We start from the raw sequence: 20,185 nt of genomic DNA, 5'->3' as shown, positions 1-20,185 counted from the left end.
CCGTGTCCCCTGCATCGGCAGGCGGACTCTCAACCACTGCGCCACCAGGGAAGCCCTAAACCCATTTTAAATCCTCAATTATTTTTTTTTGTTTTGGATGGCTGGATGAATAAGGGACTGAATGAATGGAGTCCATTCCTTCATCCTCAGGACGCCTCTTTTGAGCCAGACTGGAGGGCAGAGGTAGAATGAGGAAAGCCTGAAGAGAAGAGCGAAGATTGGAGTGGGCTGAGGAGGGAGCGGAATGAAGATCTGGAGCAGAGAGATGAGGGAGATCTCTGAGGGTGAGGAGCCTGGGGTGAAGGTGAATGGAGGGGCAGACCTCCGGCAGAGCGGGGCGGAGGCTGGGGCCTCCAGTGCGGGGGCGGGGCCTGGAAGGAGGGAGGCGGGGCGGGAGCCTGCGGGGCGGGGGCCTGCGGGCGGGCGGGCGGGCCCCGAGGAGAGGCGGAGCTTATGAGCAGAGAGCTGGGAGCGGCGCTCTTGTGGCGGCGGCGGCGGCGGCGGAAGATGGCTGGAAGTGAGGCTGCGGACCCTCTGCTGATGCTCGGAGTCGGGCTGATTGGTGAGGAGGAAGGCGCCCTGCCCCGCAGGCCCGCACCCAGTTTTGTCTCCGCCTGGGCCTGGGACGGCCCCTGCTCCCGCGGTCCCCGGCACCGCCTGCGGTGGGGAGGGTGCGGCCCCCTCCATGTTGGGCCTGGGCTAGGGGCTGCGGGGCCCGGCCTCCTCGGCGCAGGGCCCCGGCCTGCCGCCCTGGGCCCGTGCGTGCGCGGCCTTGTGTGGGGCCTGCCGGGCCGGGAGGCGGGGCCGGGTACCCTGGAGGCCTACTAGGCTCTGGGAGGGAGCTCCTCCTGGACGCCCCGGGCTGCAGAGGAGCCCGGACGTGGAGGGTGACGGAACCGCGTAGGCGAGTCGCCGGTCAGGCAGAGAGGAGCTTGCAGGCCGCGCGTTTGTGAGGCTGCAGGGCCGGGGTCCCTCCGAACGAGGGAGAGCCACGCGTGACTGCCAGCCCGGCGCCCGGCTGGCCCCGGTCATGTGATCGAGCGATTCCAGACGCAGTGGCCAACTGCCCGCCCGGGGTGCTGCACGTTATGCATGGATTATTTCCCGTTTGACTCTCACCTCGGCTCCAGGGGATCTGGGTAATGTTTGATGCCCACTTTACGCAGCAGGTGGAGGCCCAGGGTGTCATTTGTGCAAGAACGCACATTAGGAAGTGGCAGAGCCAGGATGGGGGACCCTTGCAGTCTAGCCCCAGAACCCCAACTCATACCAGTGGAGAACTGCATCCTAAGACAGAGGTCGTGCATATGACACAGGTGTCTACATAATCACAGTGGGGATTGAGGAATCACCCAGTTCGTTTTGAGGAATTAATGGATAGGGAAGTGCGTTGGGATCTTTGGGCAGTCGAGTGTGTGCCTGAACCTTGTGCAGGGTTTTTGAAGCAGCCATTCATCCGACAGCGACAGTGAGCACAGGGTTGCTTGAATGAACTTCTGTCGGTTCCCTGAGTGCCATTGTCCTTTGAAAATGTATTCTCCTGAGATTTTTATATACCCCTAAACCCTAGTACACAAGCACATTGCTTGGATCTAGCAAAACTGGCGGAAATGCGGCGAAATGTTGCTGATTATTTTCACTGTCTCAAAGGAGTGCGTTTGTCTGGGAACGGCTTCCTGTGCTCATCTCTAATGTGATTTTTTAAAACTGTTTCAAAGCAAACCCTAAGTACCTCAGACATCTTAGTCCTTCTTGAAGGTACCTCGGAATTAAGGCTGAATTAAACTCTGACTTTATCTGGTTAACAAAAAAGAAAAAGATGGCTTATCGTATTTTCAATTCAGTTCTTTTTATTTTTCATGTCGACGTGAATTTAAAAGGGATTTGCTTTAAAATAAGGGGGGGAGGGGCGCTCCTTCCCCTTATGAACCAAGCAGTGCCAGGTGTTGATAACTGCTGAAGCTGCGTGATGGAGGCTCATTTTATCATTCCCTCTACTTTTTTTTATACTTGCTATTTTCCATAATAAAAGGGTTTGTTTTTAAGTCTATAGATCAAAAACTGGATTTTTACTGCGATATGTTCAGTTACTGTTTCTCTAAAGTTTAGGCTATTTTTGCCTGGAGTTATTATTAGCAAATTGTTCCTATTTTGTTACTGAGGTGTTGACTTTGATGGTGAAGCTACATATATGACTGTTTAACCATTATTATTAAAATTTTAAATATAGAAGACATACTATCAGTACAAAGCATATGACGGAGATTTCACCATTTTCTTAATTTCCAGTTTTCAACAAACCCATCCATTCTATGTATTTATTAAATATCCTTCCAACTAGATTAAAAGGTAAAGTGTGGGAGGAGATAGGGAAGACCCCTAGCAAACCTGTAAGGCTACATTTTCATTCATGATTTGTTAGAAAAGCTTTTTACTCAGGTGGCCTAAAATTCAAGATCAGGAGAGCTAGCTAAGGTAACCAGGAGAGGTAGGTGAGAATTGGGGGTTCTCACGTGCTCTGGGTTGCTTTGTAAAATGGGGTGTTAAAACTGATTCCACGAAGTGCTTCTGAGTAACCAATCAATTCACTTCCTTGCTGCTGTTTGACATTCTCACAGTGACCATCTTTCCACCGTAGAAAAGGACACAAATGGAGAAGTTCTGTGGGTGTGGTGTTATCCTTCCACGACAGCTACTTTAAGGAACTTACTGCTGAGAAAATGCTGCCTTACAGAGGAAAACAAACTTCACCATCCCTTCGTCTTTGGTCAGTACAGAAGAACATGGTTTTATATCACAACAGTTGAAGTTCCAGATTCTTCCGTTTTGAAAAAGGTATGACTGTATGAGGGTCAAAAAACAAAAAATATTTTAAGTGATGTAAGATTCCAATAACCCTTAGCTTTAGACTTCATCATTCACAATACGCTTTGGAAAAATATTAAATATATGACTCTAATTGGGAATGTTCTCTTTCACATTTCACTCTCATTCATTATATTTATTGGTGTATATTATTTGACTGACCTGGGGTTGGTATAGCGAAGCCTTTCCCAGGTTATACTTGGATGGAGTAGAAATGTGGAAGTACTTTCAAAGCCTGGACTCTGATTAAAAGTGGGAAGAAGTATTTTTCCATAATTAAAAACTATTTTAAAGGTTATAATTATCCTAGTTAAGAAAACCTTTTCATTCGTTTACAGATGATAAGGATATGTTAAGAATAGAAAGGATAATTGAGGAAATTCATGTGTTCTGTAGACTTTGTGTGTGTGTGTGTGTGTGTGTGTGTGTGTGTGTGTGGCATTTCATATGAACACCATCAGGTGACAGACTAAAAACCAGTAAGTATGTGGTCGTTGTGGACTTTCCTAGTGCCACACAACCAGTGGCTTTTTCAGAGGAAAGAATATTGGAAAGAAGTGGCTGGTCAGTTTCTGGGTGGGGACTTCTTTTACAATTTGAGGGCTGATTTTATAGTCAATCACCAGACAGTATGCAGCATGTCCAGTTGAAATGTAAGGAATTACGTTTAAAATAACAGGAAGGCAACAATTTAGAAACTGTAAGAGGTTTAAGATAAAACAGAGATTAATAATTAGAAAATGTAAATTGCAGAAAGATACTCATTAATGGGAATAACAGGTATATGATTATCAGAAATTTATATGTATAATAATAGAGGCATATAAATAAATGAAGGTTATTATAACAATGCCCTTTAGCCTATATAGCATTTTACAGAGACTTGACTATTTTTGGAACTGTATGATTTTTACTGTATGAATTTTACTGAAACGTATTTTTGTTGTTTTCCATCCTTCTATTTCATTAGTGAAAAACAGTCACTATGTGGTAGGTCTGATATAGCATTCTTAGTTCTGCTTTGATGAGGGTAGGGGGCTTAAATAAAAAGTCACATTTCTGATATTTTTGAAATATTTTTATGTTTTTGAGGAAAAAACTCTAACTCTAAAAAATTAAATATATATGTATATATAATTTTTTTATGTGTATATATACATAAAAGTATAAAGAGGCAAGTGAGGACTTGGTACATTTTGGTCTTTTCTTTTTAATGCTGGTATGTCTTATACAAGAGGCTTGTTAGGATATAGTAATAAAGATTAATTCTATTAAAGTGTCTTTAAAGAGTGTACTTTTTTTTTGTTTGTTTTGGACAGGTGACTCATTTTTCTATTGTTCTGACCGCCAAAGATTTTAATCCAGAGAAATATGCCGCCTTCACTAGGATATTGTGTAGGTCTGTATGAAAACTGTATTAAATGCTAATATACAAAAATGAAGATCTTACTCAATAGTAATACAGCAGATTTCTACACTGAGGAAGCATATTTCAGCCTTCTGTTTCCCCAACTTAATCTTTACTGGCCCTTCGGACACTGTTTTATAAAGAGGAAGTTTGTCTTCTGCTTCCATGGTACTGCTCCTCTTATTAGGGAAAATGGTAGAGGGGAGGAGAAGAGGCAGTTTGCACAACTATTGTAATTTCTGGGTACTTTGAGTCACTTGCCACTTTTGGTCTGTTACTTCTACTCATTTCCAATCTGGAACTTTCCTTAGGATGGAAGTGGTAAGCTGGTTCATTTGTGTCAAGGTCTGTGTGTGGGAGTCATTTGGGGAAAGTTAATGGGCATTTTGAATTATGCTAAAGCACAGGAAAATATTTCTTAGCTGGAATGCTGAGGAGCTGAGAAACTGATTTTTTGGTTAATCGTTAAACTGAAGGAGAGACTCCTTCAGTTTCATCCCAGCCGTTGAGAAAATTTAACTAAAATATACAGTCTGCTTTTTTGCCTTGATAAGTATATCTGGTGGAATTAATGAAATCCATCTTATATGTTAGGGGTATTGGCTTTTTCTTTAATCAAGACTTTTTCAGGGTTTGGGGTTTTGTTTTTTTCCTAATATTGTTACTAGGTAGAATTATAATTCTCAGTGTTATGTATTGCCCTCAGGTTTATGCCCAATAAGTAGGTTTTTTGCGGGGGTGGGGGATAAGGGGAGTTGTTTCTGTTTTTCTCACCATAAGCCTGCTAAATGGTTGCCTTTTTTGCCATTTCTGTGTATGACCACGTGCACATGCACGCATGCGTGCGCACACGGCGCAAGAATACAATCTCATCACCTAAGTGTTTCGGTTAGGTTGTATTTTGACAAAATGAAGTTTTAGTGTTTTTGCAGTCAGCTGTGATAAGAAAGGCTTCTTGCTTTCAGTGAGATAAATTCCAGGTGTATGGCTCGCTGTGGAATATAAACAGTTTTCTGCAAATGCAGCACTGACACTAAGGGAGATTATTATTGTTAGAAGGGGCTCTATCCAGAAGCCATGAACTAAAAACACTGCAAAGTTGTTTTTGAACAAACGTTGGACTCCCATTTCATTTGATTGAGTCAGGGTTAGGTTACTCAACTGAATTCACTGGGAAATGTTCTGGGGCCCAGAAGGCGAGGTTGCTTTAGACGCCACTTCCTGCCCAGGAGGAAGCCCAGAGGGTGTCTCCGCTTGTGCAGTGCTATGGCATTGTCACATTCTGGATTCTCTTCTCTGTCAGTTACAAGAGAAATGAGGGCTCAAGCTATTGTCAGCCACCTGCTCTGCCCCCACCCCTTACCGCACTCGAGTGCGTGCCCTAGCACCTGGCCACGCTCACGTGCTCGTGTGCACACACGCTCACTCTCCCCGTGTGCACATGTGCCTGTTCACACACACAGAGACAAGCACTTTTTTTTTTCACTTTCCCTTTATTTTCTGTTTTGCTTTTATTGAGGTATAGTTGATTTACAATGTTGTATTAGTTAGACACACACTTTTTGATGGTGGTGAAGTGCTCCTTCCCACTTCTGGTGGGAGGTGCCCTCCACAGCACGCTGCTCACGGTGGCCATGGAAACCCGCATGGAGGGTTTCATTCCCCCGTGGGACCTGGGTCCAGAGCCATGACCCCTTTCCATAATTTTAAATTTAAAATTTTAAAAAATAAATTTTATTTTATTTAAAAAAATTTAATAATTTTAATGGTGTTTTTTGGTTTCCTGCTTTGTTTGGTGGTGGTAATGTAAGCACATTGTAAAAAGAAATGCAAATAATACCGAAGAGTATACAGTGAAACCTAAGTCCCTTCCTTCCCCTATTCCCCATCTCTAATTCTACCTACCGACTCCCCACCCCAAGGCAGCTCCTGGGCTTCCCTTCTCTATATCTTACTGGAGATATTTTCTTCATATATAAGCATGTATATGGGGTTGACTGTTCTATATATATGATAGTTTATCATATTCATTGTTCTTTGCCTTTTTTCCCCAATTTATGCATTGAAATAATTTAAAAACACTGATGATTGACAAAATTTAGTAAGCAGTTAAATCACATGCTTTTTTCGCTTAGTCTACAGTAAATATAGTTTTCAAGTGATCTTTCTTAAACAATTATTTTATTTTCGTCCCAATTTTCTATCCCTTCAGCTACTAAAATGCCCAAGTAGACCCAGTTCTGCTTCTCCAGAAGAATTTACATTTACTTACTTACAGGAGAAAGGGCTGATTTCACATGTGAGCTATAAATGTAGCCAGTTTCCTGTCAGCATTTTCTGGAAGTTTTAACTTGATGAATGTGTCTAGTGTGCATTTCTCACCTCAAACTTAAAGGAGTTTGATTTCTTAATTATCTAAATACAGCTACCTCTGAGAACTCTGATAATAAATATAGGTTCTACACCTAATTACTGCTTTCTTTGTGAACAGTGCATAAAACTCCTTTCTTGTCAGAGGATATCCAGCAATAAAACAGTTGTTATGACTAACAGAAACAGTTGTGAATGTAAGACATAAAAAGAGATAAGGATACAATATTCTTGAGAACAGCAGGGCCTCAGAAAGTCCATAGTTCATTCTCCTGCCTAAATGGACCACAGCAGGCCTCCCCAGATGTAACAAGAGAGCCGACTTCACAGAATTGTTGAAGGTTGTTCAAGTGGTTGTTTTGTTTTTCTAATACATTTTCTAATTAAATTTATAGAAGTAACCACATCATGAAAAGATTCAGGCATTCAGAGGTGTATTAGCAAGTTGGCTTAGATTCTTTAGAATGTACCCGTGCCTGGCCTTGGTGCGTTTCTCCAGGTGGTTCATGCTAACTAGTAGCATGCTTGCTTTTTGTCCTTTCTCACAGAATGTACCTGAAACATGGGAGCCCAGTTAAGATGATGGAGAGTTACATCGCGGTTCTCACAAAGGGGATATGCCAGAGTGAAGAAAATGGCTCTTTCCTTAGCAAGGATTTTGATGCCCGAAAGGCATACCTTGCAGGCTCCATCAAAGGTAAAAAATAAATAAATAAATAAATAAAAAGAAGAAGCAAAAAAGAAACAAAAACCCATCCCAGATGAGTCTATCCCAGCAACAATAAAATCCCCAAGCCAAGGACAATCTGTCATTAGACTCTGTTATTTCATCTTTCCATATATTTTCATCTACATGATATTTGTTTCCTATGCAGGAGGGTAGTTCAACTTCTACATTTCCTTATGTGGTTAGAAACTGTCAGGAAAGCAGACTTTTGTGGTGTTTCTTTGCATATGATTCCAGCTGTTAATACAGAAATGTTCTTTCACCAGTGAGCTAAAGTTCACGGGTCAAGGTCTCCACTGACTTCCATCATTTTCCTTTCCTTAGATCTTAGCAGTGACCTGTTCCACCTGGGGAGCTCAAGCCCCTGCCCCAGAGTTCCCATTCTAACTCCCCATCACTCTGTCCTCGCTGGAAAGTCCAGCCTAGGGCTAAACCGAGACATCAGGTCCTTAAAAGGGAAGAGAGGGGAACTCCAAGGGCGATGCTGACCTTCTTTCTCATCCTCCCACAGCACCTGTCTTCACTCTTTTTTTTTTTTCTTTTGACTATGTTGGATCTTCATTGCTGCGTGTGGGCTTTTCTCTAGTTGCGGCGAGCGGGGGCTACTCTTCGTTGGGGTGCGCAGGCTTCTCGTTGTAGTGGCTTCTCTTGTTGCGGAGCATGGGCTGTAGGCACGCGGGCTTCAGTAGTTGTGGCTCACGGGCTTAGTTGCTTCACGGCATGTGGGATCTTCCCAGACCAGGGATCGAACCTGTGTCCCCTGCATTGGCAGGCAGATTCTCATCCACTGCGTCACCAGGGAAGCCCTGTCTCCACTCTTTATCCTACTGTTTTATATGGTTTCTAAGCATCCTGTTGAGGTGTTAGGTGTTTGTCCACCTGTTTCACAAGGACTTATGCAATGATGTGTATGTGGGTTTGGGGGGTGGTCAGTGAACCTTTTTTAAAATTTAAGTTTGGGGACTTCCCTGGTGGCGCATTGGTTAAGAATCTGCATACCAATGCAGGGGACACAGGTTAGAACCCTGGTCTGGGAAGATCCCACATGCCAAGGAGCAACTAAGGCCATGCACCACAACTACTGAAGTCTGCATGCCTAGAGCTCATGCTCCGAAACAAAGAGAAACCACTGCAATGAGAAGCCTGCACACCGCAACGAAGAGTAGCCCCTGCTCACCTCAACTGGAGAAAGCCCACACGCAGCAACGAAGACCCAATGCAGCCAAAAATAAATTAAAAAAAAAAAAAATTTAAGTTTGCATGACACCGAGGATGGTGGTTCCCTTCCTATAATTCCACTTTCTTGTGAGTCTGGCTTCATCTGTGCATCCAGCATACTGTCCCTTGCGGGAGCAGGTGTAGCTACTCTAACGCCCATCCTGGGGAGTAGATGTATGGATTGATATGCCCATCCACCAAATAAGGTGCTTCTGCACTTACAACATTTACCTAAATTTATTCTCTGTGTTGAAAATAATTTTGCATTCATACAAGAATAATTTCCAATAAAAACTTGATTTCCTTATATAATGTTTAATGCAGTAACATAATTATTTTTGTTTTAAGACATTGTATCTCAGTTTGGAATGGAAACTGTTATCTTACACACAGCGCTGATGCTAAAGAAAAGAATTGTCGTCTATCACCCCAAAATAGAAGCTGTCCAGGAGTTTACCAGGTATGGTCTCTTATCACTTAAAAGTGTAAACTTTGTTGGCAGCCACTTTGGGGCCCTCTGTGTCACTGTGTGCCCTGTTCCTTTGCACATTGGTATAAACAGCCTGCGTTAGGTTGGGGGTGAAATACCATTTTGGTGTAATGTTTTAGTTTAGATTGAGTAGTTCAAGGTTACTGAATTTGAACAGATTCTTCTTTAAATTTTGAAATATGAATATTTTGGAGTGGGGGGTTTGCAAACTTTCCCTTGCCAGAGAGTAAATATCTTAGGCTTGTAGCCATGCGCTCTCTGTCCCGACTACTTAACTGCCACAGGTTGCATAAAAGCAGCCATGGACAGTACATAGGTAAATGAATGAGCTCGGCTATGTTCCAGTATAATCTTATGTGCAAAGACGGGCCGCTGACCCATGGGCCATAGTTGCCTGACCCCTGTTTTAGATAAGTTGTTTCTTCCATTCGATTTTATTACAGACTGTATTATTTATATAATAAATATAGTCTGTTTTGTTTTCTTTGCCAAATCTAACTTAGATTCTTCTGTAAAAGCAGGGGAACTAGCATTTATGCTGTTTACTGTATGCCAGGCATTGTATAAGTCACCTTAAACTATTAAATTTACTCATGACAAGAACCCTGGGAGGAAGTGTTACTGCCCTGTTTATAGATGAGAAGATGGAGGCTAAGGGTTAGATATTGAGAAGAAGAAAGGCTTGCTAGTCAGAAGGACCTGGGTTAAAGTCTTGGGAGGCAACTTCTTAGCCTTGTCACCACATAAAATGTACGTACTGTTTCTACGCCTCAGTTTCTTTATCTGTAAAATGAAGACGATAATACCTGCCTCGTTAGCTTGGTTTCAGGATTGGAAATAATTTGTGTAACGTGCTCAGCATGCACCTTGTCCGTAGTGTGCACTCTAGAGACGATCATTGTTATTATGATTGTGATCGCCTTAGATCTTAGGTAACAGGACCAGAGTTTTTACCCGGCTCTGACTCCCAAACCCTGTATTTTTCCACCCAGTTACCCTTTTCCTCTCCATTTATGCTTCTGAAACTGGAGTGTCCACAGCTTCTGAGATATGTAGCAGGCCATGAGGGGGTTCACAAAACCACAGATAAATTCGGCACATACTTCTTCCTGAATGAAGTAGCTGCTTTATTGGAAGTTTCTTTAAGAAAACTTATTTTTGTATAAAAACAAACGCAAAGTAATTTGCAAGTTTGGCTGGAATTTTAAATATGAAATGCGAGACTTCAAAAAAATTTCTTGCTTGCAGGGCCCACTTTGGATTTTACCCTCAGACTCCCTCCATGGCAGTCCGCAGAGGGGACATTGGGAGGAACACTTTAGAAGCATCCTTCCTTGCCACCATGGAGATCTTTTGAAACTTTACCTTGAGTTTTTTGTAGCCAATCTGACCCAACAGTCGGTGTTTAAAACATTGCATTACTTTACTTTGAAGCGTGGAGGAGGTGTTGGCATGTTTAGGGTTTGTTCTCCCTCTGCATCTGGTAGCCAGTTTCCTCCCCCAGAAGAAGAGGGAAGAGGATGGGCTGAGTCTCAGGTGTGGGCTGGCAACCATCTGTGTTCTCACCTTGACCCCAGGACTCTGCCTGCCCTGGTGTGGCATCGACAGGACTGGAGCATACTTCACCCCTACGTGCACCTGGACGCCGATGAGCTGGAAGCCCTGCAGATGTGCCCAGGTAGACAGCAGGCTCCCAGGGGATGAGAAGCTCAGCATTACCAGGGTTATTTGTTTTGGGGGATTTTTTTTTTTTTAAGTGCATTCCTAAGGGGCATACTGATCATTTATTTTTTTTTGGTAAATGCAACCGTTTTGTTTACCTTAAAAAGTTTTTTTAATTAAAAAAAAATTGTGCATCTGAAACCAACACAACATTCTAAATCGACTATACTCCAATAAAAATTATAAAGTACAGGGCTTCCCTGGTGGCGCAGTGGTTGAGAGTCCGCCTGCCGATGCAGGGGACGCGGGTTCGTGCCCCGGTCCGGGAAGATCCCACAAGCCGCGGAGCGGCTGGGCCCGTGAGCCGTGGCCGCTGAGCCTGCGTGTCCGGAGCCAGTGCTCCGCAACGGGAGAGGCCACGGCAGTGAGAGGCCCGCGTACCGCAAAAAAAAAAAAAAAATTATAAAGTACAAAAAAAAAACTGTGGTAAAATACACATCACATAAAAGTTACCCTCTTTTTTTTTTTCGGCCGTGCCTCATGGCTTATGGGATCTTAGTTCCCTCACCAGGGATCAAACCCACGTCCCCTGCATTGGAAGGTGGATTCTTAACCACTAGACCACCAGGGAAGCTCCTAGAAATCTTAATTTTAATGTGTTGGGATTTTTTAGGCTTTTATGATTTTATTTTTTATATTTTGTTTAAGAAAAGTTCTATCCCAACAGTAGAAAGGTATTCTCCTATACTAGTAAAAAAATTTTAAAGTTTTTTCATCCCCATTTAAGTCGTTAATCTACCTGGAATTACTATTTTTTGTAGGGTGTGGGTTTGGGATCTGGTTCCATTTTTTTCCATTTGGAGAGCAACTTGGCTCAGGAATACTTACAGGATAGTGTCCCCTCTCCAGGAATCTACAGTATCATTTCATTGATTGATTGATTGATTGATTGATGGCTGCGTTGGGTCTTTGTTGTGGCGAGCGGGCGCTGCTCTTCGTTGTGGTGCGCGGGCTTCTCATTGCGGTGGCTTCTCTTGTTGCGGAGCACGGGCTCTAGAGTGCAGGCTCAGTAATTGTGGCACACGGGCTTAGTTGTTCCGCGGCATGTGGGATCTTCCCAGACTAGGGATTGAACCCATGTCCCCTGCATTGGCAGGCAGATCCTTAACCACTGCAGCACCAGGGAAGCACCAGCACCCCCCATTCTTAGGGGCTTTTTTTGTCACTTCATTAACATAAACTCTGGTGTGGTTGAAAGGGGGCTTGTTATAAATAATAAAAGACCCTCCTTTCACCTTTAACACTCTGGAACTATTTCAGGAACTGGGGACAAAATCCAGGTATTATAACAAAAGGTGCTCCTTTAACTCTTATCACTTAGGAAATTACATGTGTTGTAGGAGCTCTGGCCAGGAGCCTGGATAACCAAACATACATTTCTTATTATATCACAATATTACAGCCCCTTTATTTCCCAAATGATGGAAGAATTATGGTGTGTATTAGTCAAGGAATTGAGTCATCATGCAATAAACATTTGTTAAGCACCTAGTATATGCTGAGGTCTTGGCAAGTTGCCGTATTATATAAGACAAGACGCTTTTCCTCAATGACTTTATGATCCAATCGGCAAGAAGAAACTGAAACTGAGGGGGGCCCTATGGGCCTCCCAGGCACGGAGGCCTTTTTGTCCCCCATTTTTTGTAGACAAGACTCCAGCCTCCATGACCTTCCCTGAGTTCCAAAGGGCAGATTCGAACAGTTGCAAATCAAGGGAGGAGCAGCCAGGTCACCACCTCTAACTGCAGGAGACTACAGATACCTTCTGTGAAGATCCAAATTGGCTTCGGCCATTTTCAGCTTCCTCCCCACCTCTGGAGTGCGTCCCCAGCAAGGGCCCTTCTGCCCAGTGTCATTCAAGCCAACAGAATGAGTTTTCGTTTCGGAAGCAAAGGAAAACTTCATCCTTTGATCAAACAACGGAGAGGTCGCAGCTGGTGCATCCACGCTCTCCCCCGCAAACCGTGGTCGGGGCTGTTTTATAGGGATCTCGTTTTGTGGGTGGGACAGCAGAGCTCTCGCGAGTTGCCTGCAGTGCTCATGCTCCAGGTGGCAGTGCCGGGCGCAGTCTCTCTGCACACGGCCCACCGCCGCCATCTTGAGCTTCAGGTTTTTGATTTTGTTGCTGCTGGTGTTTTTTTAAAATATATAAATTTATTTATTTATTATTTTTGGCTGCGTTGGGTCTTTGTTGCTGCACGTGGGCTTTCTCTAGTTGCAGCGAGCGGGGGCTACTCTTTGTTGTGGTGCGCGGGCTTCTCATTGCGGTGGCTTTTCTCGTTGCAGAGCACGGGCTCTAGGCGCACTGGCTTCAGTAGTTGTGGCATGCGGGCTCAGTAGTTGTGGCTCACGGGCTTAGTTGTTCCACGGCATGTGGTATTTTCCTGGACTAGGGCTTGAACCCGTGTTCCCTGCATTGGCAGGTAGATTCTTAACCACTGCGCCACCAGGAAAGTCCGCTGCTGTTGTTTCTTAAATGTTGTCACTTGGAGAAGTAAAATTGGTCCTCAAAAAAAAAATTTTTTTTTTTTTTTTTTTTTTTAATCATACTGCTCTGTGAAATCCAAAGTCTGGGAACCATTGTCTTAACACCAATTCCAAAAGTCTGCTAATTCTTGAGTTGCCCTGATTCCTTTCGCATTTATTGTATCAGATCTGAAATTCGTGAAGATGATGCTGTTTCCACCATGCTATCCCTGAGGAACCCGAGTGTTTGGCTATGACTTTCCTGTTGACAGAGACCTAGGGGGGACAGTGGTCAAGAGAATCCTTGCTGCCTGCTGCCTCCTCTGTCATTCTTGACCCAAATAGCGATGACTGGAAAGCAGATGCTTTGCTTCAGCCTTCCTCCTTGACACTGAAACCTAGTTTTGGAACATTTTGAGTTGCCTGAGTTTCTTCAGGCAATTGGCAAAAGTGTCATCTTAATAAATGCCACGGGATATAGCTAAAATGCCCTGGATAAATAAAGCAGGGAAGAAAAGCAGCTGATGAGCTTTTAGACTCACTCCTTTTTTGGTATGTTCACAATGTGATTTCTTCCTACTCTAGTAACGTTGGTCCTCTCTGTAATGCAGGTTACGTCGCTGGATTTGTAGACTTGGAGGTGAGCAATAGATCAGACCTGTATGATGTGTTTGTGAATCTGGCAGATAGTGAGATTACCATTGCCCCACTTGCAAAAGGTTAGTTCTCTGTTCTGTTCTGTTGTTGACACAAGATGTAACCCAAGCAGTTGTATTTTTTAGGCTGATTCTCCCTTTTGAAGGCCTGCTTCACCTGTTGTGCTGGAGGGATTTTTCTGTTTCTAGAACAGCATTCATTTTAATAGACCTAACCCTTTTAGGGATACATCTGAGTGCTTATGCTGTACGGTATATGTTAACAAGATAAATGGTCTGTTTGTCTTGTTTCTTCAGTTTCGTATTCAAACAAGGTGTATTTGTTATCTATTGCTGCATAAGAGATTACTTCTAAACTTAGTGATTTAAAATAGCAAATACTTATCTCACAGTTTTGGTGGGCAGGAATTTATGAGTAACTTAGCTAGGAGGTTCTGATTCAGGGTCTCTCATGAGGTTTTAATTAAGATATTGCCAGGGCTGCAGTCAAATGAAGGCTCAACTGGGGCTAGAGAATCCATTTCCAAGCTAACTCACATGGCTATTGACAGGAGGCCTCACCACATGGGCCTTTCCATAGGGCAGCTTGAGTGTTCTCACCACGTGTCTGCTGGTCTCCCCCAGTAATTCAAGAGAGGGGGGGACCACAGTGCCTTCTGTGACCTAGTCTGGGAAGTCATACATGATCACTTCCTCCATTTTCTATTTGTTAAAGCAGGCCATTAAGGGAGAAGAATTAGACTCCACCTTATAAAGGAAGGAGTATCAAAGAGTGTGCAGACATTTGTCACTACATGAGGGTTGAATATGACTCCCGTGTGGAAAATCTTTCTGAAGGATGTCTCAGTAAGCACCAGGGAATGAGAGTATTCTTGGGGCTAATGACCAAGAAAGGGTGTTCTAGTGTCATAGGGTCATCTCTGGCAACTGTAAATTATCCTAAATTACGGCTGCATAAAGTAGAAAAGATTGGGTTAAATACGTTTTGAGCCTAGGACACTATGCGGTATTGGTTTTAGATGGGAATTACAGATAACAGCTTTTGTAGTGTCATTTATCTTTCTCCTAAAAGTGGGAGCAGCTGAATGCCAGCCAATTAGGGATTTTTGTTAGCTAGGTTCTGATTATGTGAGGTTTTATCTAGCAACCTCAAATTAATAGAACCAGAACTTGTTTTCGCTTTGAAATTACAAATATAATGAATATTCATGGTGGAAAATTCAAAATATAGTATCAGGTCTTTAGGGGATATTGCCTTTTGTAAAGCCAGAGTGATAGAAAACTAGCTGTGGCCAGGGCCACTGAAACTGCTGAAGCGTTAGGACCGGACAGCGTGGCAACTCCCTGCTGCCCTCTGCTGCTCTGAGTCTATAAAACGGGCTCGTCCCAGTGGAGTTTGTCCCTCAAGAGTATCAAACAGAAATTTCTGTTGACCTTCTGGCTGCAGAAAATAGCAGTGTATACAATTAACGTAACTTGGGTTGTTGCCTTAGCGCATTTCTAAGGGCCTTTACACAGTGAATGTTGAGCTGCTTCTGCAGAACTGACAGGAAGTGCTGCTTTCACAATATCCCTGCCAGAAAGATAAACGTGAATTCTCAACTGTGAAGACCTGGACAGGAAAGTCAGGCTATTGGCTTACAATCACAACCTATAGGCAGTCAGATTTCATTAGGTTTTGTCTAGAAAGAAAAATAAAAATTCTTATCAGAATTTTTGTTTGGTGGTGGTATATTTTTATTTTGGACATGAAGTATATAAATCATGATCATGCCTTACCTCCTATTGTGTCACCATATTTGTGTGTAGTAATAAGATGGAAATGGCGGGTTGTCAGTTGCTTTTTGAAAATTCCCTCTGTGTGATCGTTCAAGTTTTCAGATAGATGATTACTTTTCATCATGTAAACATCTAAATATTCACACAACATATTCTTCTTGATCTCACCAGAGGCCATGACAATGGGCAAACTACATAAAGAAATCGGTCAGTTAATTGTCCAGTCGGCAGAAGATCCAGAGAAATCAGACAGTCAAGTTATACAGGTAATGCCTTAATCTTCCCACTGACTGAGTCTTGAAACGGCATCGCTGGGCAGCGGCTGGTTATCTGCTGTTCACGGGCACAGAGTGAAGTGACTGGAGAGGCCGGTGGGCAGCTGCTGAGATGAGGTCTGCAGGATGGCCCTGGCGAAGATGAGCCAATCAGTTACCAGGCTCCAGGGAGAGACGGACAGAGGGCGTTGGTGCCAAAGCCAAGTGTTTCTAGTGAAAGATGTGATTGCCAAGTGGTGAGAGGGGCCGTAGGGTTTGGCGGGGACCCGCCAGCAGCACTGTCCTTTCTCTTTGGTGCTGTGGCCGGGAGGAGTGGGCAGGTTTTGTCCCGAGAACCCAAACGCTGAGACTGTCTTACCGGACAGATGGTCCTTGCCCACCCATTGCCCTGTCAACATTAGAGGGAAAACAACGTTGGTGAAATGTGTAAATTTGAGTTTTGTATTACTGTGTTTTTCATGTACTAAAAGTGATACACAGATGACTCAGTATAATGTATGATGAGAGTGCCTACCATGTTGTACGGGTTCAAAATATTTGAATAAGTTAATGATGTCAGCAAACGGGGAGAAAGACATGACTTTAATGCAAGCTCTGCTGAGTCCTCAGCCACCCGAGGGGAATGTCAGTCAGTGAAGGGGAATAAAGCCCGTGCGACAGGTGCTGGGTCACTCATCCCAGGCAGGAGGGGACTCTGGGGAGAGATTTGTTATAAAAACAATAGGAGTTCCTCAAAAAGTTACACATAGCATTAACATAGATTTGGTAATTCTACTTCTGGGTATGTATCAAAAACTGCAAGCAGGAACTCAAATAGGTATTTGTGCACCCATGTCCCACAGCAGCATTATTCACAATGGCCAAAAGGTGGAGACAACCCAGATGTCCATCAGCGGATGGATGGATGAACAAGATGTAGTATATACATGTGGTGGAATATTACTCAGCCTTAGAGTGAAGTTCTGACATGTGCTACCACGTATATGAACCTCGAAAACATGTTAAGTGAAATAAGCCAGTCACAAAAGGACAAATACCGTGATTCCATTCATATGAAGTACCTAGAATAGACAAATTCATAGTCAGAAAGCACAATGGTGACTGCCAGGGGCTGGGGAGAGGCCGCTGGGGAGTTACTGTTTAATGGGTACGGAGTTTTGGTTTGGGATGATGAAGAAGTTCTGGGGATGGATAGTGGCGGTGGTTGCACAATACTGTGAATGCACTTAAAACGCCACTGAGTTGCACACTTTAAAAATGGTTAGGGCTTCCCTGGTGGCGCAGTGGTTGAGAGTCCGCCTGCCGATGCAGGGGACACGGGTTCGTGCCCCGGTCCGGGAAGATCCCACATGCTGTGGAGCGGCTGGGCCTGTGAGCCATGGCCGCTGAGCCTGCGCGTCCGGAGCCTGTGCTCCGCAACGGGAGAGGCCACAACAGTGAGAGGCCTGCGTAACGCAAAAAAAAAAAAAAAAAAAAAAAAAAAAGTTTAAACCCCCGCGCCCATCCCACCGTCACCGCTGCTCAAAATTAACCATGACGTGTATTTTTTGTTGTTTTAAATGTTTCATTTTTTATAATTTATAAAGTTAGTCCGATAAACTTAAAAAAGAATAGCAGGAAGAATTCTGGAGAACTCAAATTTTTTTGATACTAACATATTGTGTATTTTCCTGTTCTATTAAAGGATATTTCCCTAAAAACAAAAGAAATCTTCACCAACCTGGCTCCATTTTCAGAAGTTTCGGATGATGGAGAAAAGCGAGTGCTCAATTATGAGGCACTAAAGCAAAGACGATTTCCACCAGCAACAGAAAACTTCCTCTACCATCTAGCAGCCGCGGAACAAATGCTGAAAATCTGATTGTGGGACAGAATGTATCACTGATAACTGATCTAAAGCCCTAGCACCATGATTATCCATTAACTGTGTAAAATACTGGAAATAACAAAGAAAATGTTACATTTTTAATGATTTCTTTGAAAGCACTGCAATTTGACCTGAAACACATATGAAAACACTTCCGATTTCCTCCTATGCGATTAATTTCATGCCTACTCTCAATGTTTACAAAGTGCTGTAACCACCTATATATATAACATTCTAAACAGCCTGATGTCCTGGAGTAAGAGCAGAACAGCTCTGTCAAGTTCTCCTGCAAATCACAGCAAATCCGAAAGCCTTCATTATTATAAGTTCCAGTTTGTCTCAGTGTGTAACCACAAACTAATGGTTTATTTTCAGAAAGCTGCCTGAAATTTTGCTTTGTATTCTTCTAGGAAGAACTTTAATTCCTCATGAGGAACTCTACTTTCTGAGCCAAACTACTAAGTTTTCTGCAGAACCATCTAGAAGATCATTCAGAAGACCCTGCAGTTGCACTTTCTTGTAAAAGAAATTTTTTTCCTTAGCCTTTGAACATTTTGCCTATAGTATGAGGGTTCTGCATAGATTTTATACTTGAGTAGACAACTTAATAATCCATATTTATACTGTTGCAGAGGTAAGCATTTGGCAAACTTAAGCTATTAGTACTCTTTAATTAACCCAGTTGCTAGCAATATTCTTTTGAAAAAGATGCCAGTCCTTATGTAGTAGAGTAAAAGAAGAAAGCCCATTTGGAATATAAATGTCTCTATGGCTGAAACAGCAGCCTTATGTAGTTGGTGAGAGAGTGTGAGAATTAACTTCTTGTAAAGGCCAAAACCAGAGAATGTCTTCAAACAACATCAGTAAAAATAATTTGGCTATGTATGAAGGTAACCGTTCTTTGTTTAGTTAGGTAACTTTTTCGTAATTGGAGACATAAAAATTACAAAATAAGCATGGGCGTCTAAATTATGTTATTATTATATGTATTCATATTCATTATGAAGGGTTATTTTTCACTCAGTACTGTTGTCCTTAGAAATCTTACCCAGAAAAATGTTTGCAAAACTTGTCTTTATTGGATCTTCCACTTATTCCTGGTGTTAGACATTTGTTAAGGAAAAAATTTTAAAAATAGCCCCTCCTTGGGTGGGGGCATGGGAGGATTTGAAATGAGATGATGTTTACTGAGGCAAACAATTGAAAATTAAATGTGCACTTTATGAGAATGAATACTAACATCTTTTTTGCCCTCTTTTTTTTGTATTACTCTATTAGCTAATGATCAAAGTTGTTAAAATGACAAATTTATGATACAGAAATAAAATATTTTGATACTCATCAGTTTTAGGCATATGAAAAATTGTGCCCTCTTTCTCTAATTCTCCCCACCCCAAACAAACAAAAGAAAAAACCCTTTTTTGTCAACTGCAAACCCACTGGGGAATTAAACAAAGACCGATTTGAAAGTTAGGCAGTCTGGCTCCTTCCACCACTGGCTCAGCCCTTCTCTCTCTGCCCGGCCCTCCTCCACCCCGCACTTCCTGGAGCTCGCTGACTGTAAGGTCCAAGTGCCTTCTCTGAAAAGATGCTCTCACATTACTATTCAGTTATCTGTCAGTGGCTGAACCTCCACTTGGAGCCGTTGCACATTTTGTTAAGTTTGTTTAGTATAAGCCTGTGGCTACATGGAGCTGACTGATAGATCACTTTTACCGATTTTGTCCTTTTAGGCTGTTGTGAAACATCTTTTACCCAATTTGGAGATAACCGTCATTGTGGTCTAGGGAAAACTGAAAGCCACAGGTGCATTCTTAGATGACTTGGGGCAGGGTGTGTTGGAAACAGCCCTCCATCCAGTTACGCATACGTTTGGGTACCTACTGTACACCGTGGACTGCGTATCCTGGGGCTTCCTTGATGCCCAGGACAACAGTTCCTGCTGTCAAGGTGCAGAGTCTATGGGCACACAGCTTCAGCAAACGGGATTGCACGCGGTGTGGCAAGTGCTAGGCATGATACGAGCGCTATGGGAGCACATCAGAAGGGTACCTAGTTCAGTACTGTGAATCCTGGAAGGCTTCCTGGAGAAGAGTGATTGACGTCCAAGTCCGACCTGAAGCACAGGGAGGAGTTAGCCCAGAACAGAGGGAACAGCTGGTGGGAAGGCCAGAGAAGAGAGACCACAGCACATCTGAGGAACTGGATGTTAGTCCAGAGTGAGGAGAGGGAGTGGCAAGAGATGAATAAGGTAAAGGCTCCTGCCTGCCACGGCGAGGAATTTGGACTTGATCCTGATGTACTGGGAAGCCATTTAAGGCTTTTTTTTTTTTTTTTTTTTT

General features: G+C 43.2%; 1 protein-coding gene across 6 annotated transcripts in view; it reads left to right on the top strand.

The window, feature by feature from the left end:
• DENND10 (DENN domain containing 10) overlaps positions 1-19,184 on the top strand; it is a 42,196-nt gene extending 23,012 nt beyond the window's left edge. The window contains exons 1-9 of one of the 6 annotated variants that reach the window (XM_055081124.1): positions 230-284; positions 2,639-2,835; positions 4,185-4,264; positions 7,192-7,340; positions 8,937-9,048; positions 10,656-10,756; positions 13,878-13,985; positions 15,873-15,967; positions 17,661-19,184. In XM_055081124.1, the coding sequence (XP_054937099.1) occupies positions 245-284; positions 2,639-2,835; positions 4,185-4,264; positions 7,192-7,340; positions 8,937-9,048; positions 10,656-10,756; positions 13,878-13,985; positions 15,873-15,967; positions 17,661-17,837 (1,059 nt within the window). In that variant the 5' untranslated portion in view covers positions 230-244 and the 3' untranslated portion in view covers positions 17,838-19,184. Of the gene's footprint in view, positions 1-229; positions 285-454; positions 563-2,618; positions 2,836-4,184; positions 4,265-7,191; positions 7,341-8,936; positions 9,049-10,655; positions 10,757-13,877; positions 13,986-15,872; positions 15,968-17,660 lie in introns of those variants that run through there. The other 5 variants (XM_024121251.3, XM_024121249.2, XM_007111111.3 and 2 more) reach the window with 5 other exon arrangements.
• The last annotated feature ends 1,001 nt before the right edge of the window (positions 19,185-20,185 follow it).

The sequence above is a fragment of the Physeter macrocephalus genome, chromosome 20 (genome assembly GCF_002837175.3).
Source record: "Physeter macrocephalus isolate SW-GA chromosome 20, ASM283717v5, whole genome shotgun sequence".
Taxonomy (NCBI): Eukaryota; Metazoa; Chordata; class Mammalia; order Artiodactyla; family Physeteridae; genus Physeter; species Physeter macrocephalus.
This window is presented reverse-complemented; position numbering and strand designations above follow the sequence as displayed.